The 6789-nt window shown below is 35.8% G+C and overlaps 1 protein-coding gene and 1 pseudogene across 1 annotated transcript in view; one reads left to right on the top strand and one right to left on the bottom strand.

Annotated features, from left to right (window-relative positions):
- Positions 1 to 2744, top strand: part of LLPH (LLP homolog, long-term synaptic facilitation) — a 6970-nt gene extending 4226 nt beyond the window's left edge. Inside the window, exon 3 of the mRNA XM_011373793.2 lies at positions 2138 to 2744. Coding sequence (XP_011372095.1) covers positions 2138 to 2316 — 179 coding nt within the window. The 3' untranslated portion in view covers positions 2317 to 2744. The remainder of the gene's footprint in view (positions 1 to 2137) is intronic.
- Positions 2745 to 3858: 1114 nt separating this feature from the next.
- On the bottom strand, positions 3859 to 4624 carry LOC111729643 (annotated as a pseudogene).
- Positions 4625 to 6789: the final 2165 nt, after the last annotated feature.

Raw genomic sequence — 6789 nt, 5'->3', positions numbered from 1 at the left:
TCCTAGTTCTTGTGTTGAGTTTAGTTTTGCTTTATATTTTTAATTTCCAAAATTTTTTCTTATAGTATTCCTTTATTGTAGGCCGTGGTTCTTAATGGATACATACTTTCTGTGATATCACTGCTAGTATTCATTACAGTTTCTTTTAGAAATTTTGATCTGCTCTGCATTGCCTGCTTTGCGCTTGGGTTATCGTCCTCCCTCCCATTCCTTTTATTTTTGTTTGTTTTGGTCCCTCTCTTTCATGTTAGAGACTTCTCCAATGTCTGAAGATCAGTAGTTATTTAAAAGTGAGGCATGAAAATGATGGTCGGAAGCTTGGATGGGCAGGGAGCAAGGTGTGGAGGAAGGCTTATCAGCTGTTGGACTTGCAGAATGATTGGATTGGTCCTTGGAGATTTTATTGTGGGACATCTCTTATCTCAGAACCTGCTGGTGTTTGTTTTCTCTTCTGTCATTCTCAGAGAGGAATTCTCTCATCTCCAACCTGGGGGAATGTCTGACTGTCCTCATTTTTGATGTATTTCAGGAGCTAAATGAGGATGGAACTGATGGTGCTGGAGTCTCCCCATTTAGTAATCTACTGGTTTTTATTATGCGTCCTCATTTCTGCCCTCAAGTTCATGTTTCCCCATATTTCTACTTCTTCAGCCCAATTTCTCAAGCCACAAATCTAGTAGTTATCTTTTTTCCCCCCTAGTAGTTATCCTTGATCCCTCTTTTCTTTATCTCTCACATCTAAACCATTAAGATATCTTGAGTATCTACAAAATACATCAATAATTTATCCATTTTTCTCCTGCTTTTTATGCTTTCACTTTAAATGACCATTGGCTCTTTTTGAACCAAGGTAGTAGCCTTTTTATTTCTTCAGCTCTTGTTACCTTCCGATTCATTTCTAATCTATCAACCTGTATTATATCTTTAGAATATAAATTAAATTACATCATTTTCCTGCTTAAAGCACCTCATTGTCTTTCCATGTGCTTACCAGAGTCTACCAGGTCCTATTAATCTGGTTCTGGCACCTCTCTTTAAAAAGTTATTTACCATACACTAAAGTTTGCTTTATTATTCACCCCTCAACACAGCATTATAAATACTCCATGAGAGCAAAGAGCTCATTTGGACCACTATATTCCCAGAACTTAAAATAGCCCTAAAATGGTAATTCAGCAACTAGTTATTGAATGGCTAGTATATGCCAGGCACTATTTTAGCTACTGTGGAAACAATGATGAGTATCAGAGACATGGCCTCCATCTGAATGCGATTTACATTGTATTGGAGGAGACAGAAAGTACACCAGATAAATGTATTAATAAAATGTCAGGTAGTAGAGATCATGGAAGAAGACCTTGTATACCCTGATAAGTTCCCAGGGAGGGACATTCTGGGCATGTCCTTCACAATCGATAAGGTTGGTGATAGATGTACCACAGCATGGTTGCGCTGAACTTCCTGCCAAGTCTCCTGTTAGTAGACTTGGATCTCTGTATTATCTGGATAGAAAAGTGGGGTAGCCATAGGGTACATCCAGTTCTTTCTTCTCTGTTGTCTGCCCATCTCTGTCATCACAAGCCTGCTGCTTAACTTCTACACCTCTTGCAAGTTCACTTTGTTAGAAGTGGCTGGTCATCCCTAATCAGCTTCTAAGGCTTGTCCATTAGATGTGTGAATATACCTCTTATTGGCTCAGCTATCTTATTTAGCTCAAGAAAACACAGTCTGAGAAATGTTCTTGTAACTCACATTTGCTCAGAACCATACACTTAACCCCTAATGCAGTAACTCAAAGCCATACATCCTAAATGTTTCTTGTTTAACTTTTGCTATTCCAAAGAAGGACAATCATGACAACATTCTTTAGAAAGTTTCTTAGTGATTAAATAGATAATGTCTCTAGTTCTCACAAATGTCTTTCATGGTTATAGGAACAAATGGCAGCACATGTGGGATTCCATTGAATGTGTTATAAGGGATTTTCAGAGTATTAGAGCAATCTGCAAATAAGGAATTTTTTTTTTCTTTTGTAGTTTCAGACCATTTTCAGTTCTGATGTTCTTATTACATTAATATGCTTTTTCACAGGGTTATCATTTGTGAGTATTAATAGTTTTTTCCATTTTTTATTCAGATGACATGAAAATGGAGACTGATATTAAGAGAAACAAAAAGAGTCTTCTAGACCAGCATGGACAGTACCCCATATGGATGAATCAGAGGCAAAGGAAAAGGCTGAAGGCAAAGCGAGAGAAAGGGAAGGGGAAGAACAAAGCAAAAGCAGTGAAGGCAGCAAAGGGTTTGGCCTGGTAGACTCTTAAAAACTTGAAAAATGCCACATGGGACAGATCTTTGATTAGAATGTATACACTGATTTCAGCTTCCACTAAATGAAAACTTTGTTTTCATATTTCAGTTTGGCCTTTTTCTTCAATTCAAACCCAACATAACTCCTCAAATTTATTTTGGGAACTTGAATAAAATATTTTCTTCCATGAATGAAAGCTATACTGATATTTTAATTGGATGCTATCCAATATGCAAGGATTATCAGACATCAAAATTCTATCAGATGTTAATGTGATTGGTCTTCATAAAGAGAAATTATATTGTCAAATTCAAACTAACTCAGATTTAAAGAAAACTTATGTTATTTTAAAATATAAGATCAGTGGATCTTATAAGCTGCATGTTTGGAATTTCAAATTTGTATAAATAGAATAAAAGGTACTTTGTCTAGATCTTGAACATCTTTTCTTTCATATATCCTTAAGATTTTCTAGTAGTAGAGAAGACCATATTCTTTTAAATTTTTAGGTAGAATATTAATATGTACAAATTTATACGCTCCATTTTAAGGAGGTTAGAACATCATGGGAACTGGGTAAATGTCAGTTTTTATATTATGTAGCTAATGCAACATTTCACAGAGTAAGATCCTCAATCAATTTTTTTTAGGCGCATGGTGAAAACACATTTTGTGGTCGCCTCAATTTGGAGGATGCTACAGACTTGAAGATTCACAAAAAGTATTAGCTTAGTGTAGTTTTATAGAGATCAAGCAATAAAGAAACCTCTTCAACTTTGACTCTGAAACTAGTGTTCTGAGGAATAGACTATACTGTTGGAAATGCTGATATAGTGAAAGGATTTTTGTTAAATCTGTCTTGCTACGGTTTACTAATTTCACTCTTATGTTTACTTTTAAGTAATTTAAATTTAGTGTTCACTCTGAAATTTCACTGTAATTATATTAGCTATCATATGTTCACTGAACAACAAACATTTATTGAGCGTCTACTGTATGCCAGGGACTTTTCCAGGTACTAGGAACACAGAACAAGTCAAGCTGTCAGCCCTTATGGGCGTCTATTAAAACGAGGCTGTTAACTTCAGGGGAAAACCAAGTTAAAACTGAGATCTATTAGAATAAGGTCACTTAGTTATCAGGACACAAGTTTTGTGCCAGGCACACTGCTAGTCTGGAACATAGAGATAAATAGGACATGACCTAAATCTTTTAGGAGTTTTGAATCTATAAAACTTAATGCCAGTAAAATCTTTAAATTATTTTACGTAAGCCTTTTTTCAATTTACTTGGTGGTTAGTTAACTGAAAAGTTAGTGGTTAACTTGTGTGTGTGTGTGTGAGCAGTCATCTGATTTATAAAAAGATACAACAAATTTTAAAATGTTACAAAAATATTTTTAAAATATCAAAAAGTAACCATACTCACCTCATGATAGAGAAAATGGGTGAATAGAATAATGATTCATGCTGTACCACGTTTAATAAACTGGCCACAGAAAGTCGGTTGAAGGAAAGCAGAGGAACTTTAACTTTGTCTTTTAGGAATTAGAACCAAGGGGCTACATTATCATCTGGCATCCACTCAGTGTTGTACCTATGGTTAGAAATGTGTATTATGGGAACTCCAGGATCTTCCTGATTCTTCCTTTGAGGTCCTGGTCAATGGTGGCCACAGTATAACACTTAATGCTGAGTTACTGTCAGTACTAAGCAGTCATCTGCATAGGATCCTTTGTGCATGGTAATCATTCAAATCTTGGATCCTTGGCGATCATTAGAACCACTCGATACTTCTGCCCCATTACACAACACAGTTATACAAGGAATACACTTGGCATACAGACAGTCCATTGCTGACTGCACTAAGTCCAGTTTGGCTTTAATAGAAAGTTGTTAAAATTGGTATCAACCAGGATGTGGTAAGGTAGGCCGAGCTGTGTGTCATATTGGGAAAATAAGCAAGAAGAGTGTTGGGGGACTTCTTTTTCCTTGAGTGTACTGGGATCTTTTCTTTGTTTTTAGGTTTTAATCTATCCTTTAAAGTTCTGATCTCTGAGACTAAGCATTTGCTTCATGTTCTCATACATTCTTGTTTTCTTTTGCTTTCCCATGTTCATGTTGCATTCTTGTTTCTTTTAGTGGCTAATTTTTAAATACTTAAAATAAGTTTTCTCAAAGAAGCTAATAAAAGATATGAGTTGGAAAATAAATGTTATCCATGGCCCTTTTTGCCTTTTGGTGGTGTTATGAACAAATACTTTATCAGGAAAAGTAAATATATAAATGTTTATTCACGAAATAAGTTGCTCACCTTGTCCAATTAAGGCACTGACAATATCAGCCTAAATATACTAGCCAAATTTGTTACCTTTTTTTTTCTTTAAATAGGTATTGTCTACACCAGTGATGTTATACACTTGATGTTTATTTAAATTTTGGCAGCATCGTCAGGTATTTTTTAGCTGGATTTTCTTTAAGTTGAGGTCAGAGACCAATGCCAGGAGTATGTTCATATTTTCTGTTGCTGGTAACCTCTAATTTGACTCCAGTGGTAGTAGCTTTGAGCTTTCATTTAGGGCCTCCCAATGATTATTGGTATATTCACTTAAGTTGGTTCGGTCAGGATTTAACTTAAAAAAATAAAAATCAAAACACTGCTGTCAAAAAACTTACTTGGGAAACATGTTCTCAAGTGTCCTATGGCTTCTGGAAAAGTGGCTTGAAGAGAGATTGTCTTGCACTAGGTTGTGATTGGGTCCTCTAAGTCTCTCAGTTTGTGTACTGCACTGCAAGCAAGGTTCTTCCCATCTCCAAATTTTGGTGGGAAATTTAGACTGGCATTCCAAAATGAACGCAGGGGTATGATTACTTTTTGTTGCTCTATTCCTAGAGATTATAAATTAAAAAGTATAGCAGAGTCCTTTAAATGAATAACTTATTTTAAAAAATTCCGTCATCCTTGTTAGATTGATGTTTTCCAGGGAATTGATGTAAAACCACCAGGTGGAGCTAAAGCTAATCCCCGAAACATTTTTGGAATTAAGTTGAGAGAGCTGAATCTCATTAAGAAGTGAATGTAACATTTCATTTTTTTAAGAAATTAAATTTAAAATTAAAACATTTAAAGTTAATCAAAAATTGCTTTCATTTATTGGTTGCTTTGTATGTCAGGCCTTGGTCTAAATTATTTAATCCTAAACTCTTCAAAGTATTAACTCATTCAAATCCTATGAGTTTGGTACTAATTATCTCTATTACACAGGAGGAAACTGAGGCATGCAGGCCATATAACTAAAACTGGGAGAGCCAAGATTCAAATTCAGACAGGCTCCAGAGCCTGTAGTCTTACCATGCCACTCTGCCTCTAAAGGATGTGCAAACTTGCTAAGAGATGCAGGCTCAGGATCAGATAAAGAGCAGCTTTCAGTAGAGAAATGATTCTCAAATCTCTGGGCCTACACCAGACTAGAGTCCTCTAGGTAGCACTCCCTTGGAATGGGCTGATCCAATCCCAAAGGTGTGGCCCAAGATCAGTGCTGCCCAAGCTACTAATCAGAGAAGAAATGTGAACTGCAGTTGAAGCATCAAGTAAGTAGTGGTTTTGACCCATCTTTTTTTTAATGTCACATTGATGTAAGTACATTTTCCCCCACTAGTTCACATTGCTGTCTAGAACAAATATGTAGCAATATATATTTGCTTATTAGAAAATATGGATATTTTCAAAATTTGAATCTATACACCTTGGATATGATTTGTAGGATACAGAGAAGAAAAAAATGACAGTTACGAATGATTTAAATATCTGGAATGGACTGAGTAATGATGGTGAGGGATAGTGGTGTGTGGTTTAGACTAATGAAGTGCTAGCCACAAAATAATATAAATGGGAGAAATCTAAAGAGACTTCAAGGAATTCCCAAATTTATAAATATTACAGTTGAGATGCAGAGGTTGGGCCATTGACCAAGCTTACCAGCTAAGTGACTAACTTCTGATGGCCCCTGGCAGAGTGATTCAGATTCATGTTAGCACAAAATAGAATTCTTTTTCCTTATATTTGCCAGCATATAAAAACACCGTGTGGCAGACATACCAGTTTTACAAAGTGATGTTGCAGGGGTGGAGAGCGGGGAGCTGTTAAATACTCATGCTTAAGGTCAGGTTTGTGCCTGCTTACAAAACAAACAAAAACCCCTAAATTTTACATAGTTGAATGCCCAGTGTCTTCACCCATTTTAGAGCAGGAGAAAAATACAATGTAATGTCAAATAAGACTCAATTGGCAGAATAATAGTGATAACAACTGACATTTAGAGAATGCATACCATGTTAAACACTTCATCTATTTCATCCTAATGCTGTGGGATCAATACTCATCTCTCTATTTTCAGACGAGGAAACAGTTTTGAAGAGGTAAGTAAATTTGTCCAAAATCATATTAACTGTTCAATAGTAAGCATAGCTGTTCCAGAG

The sequence above is a fragment of the Pteropus vampyrus genome, unplaced genomic scaffold (assembly GCF_000151845.1).
Source record: "Pteropus vampyrus isolate Shadow unplaced genomic scaffold, Pvam_2.0 Scaffold9, whole genome shotgun sequence".
NCBI classification, from domain to species: domain Eukaryota; kingdom Metazoa; phylum Chordata; class Mammalia; order Chiroptera; family Pteropodidae; genus Pteropus; species Pteropus vampyrus.
Note: the sequence above shows the minus strand (reverse complement) of the source record. Positions and strands in the feature narration are given on the sequence as shown.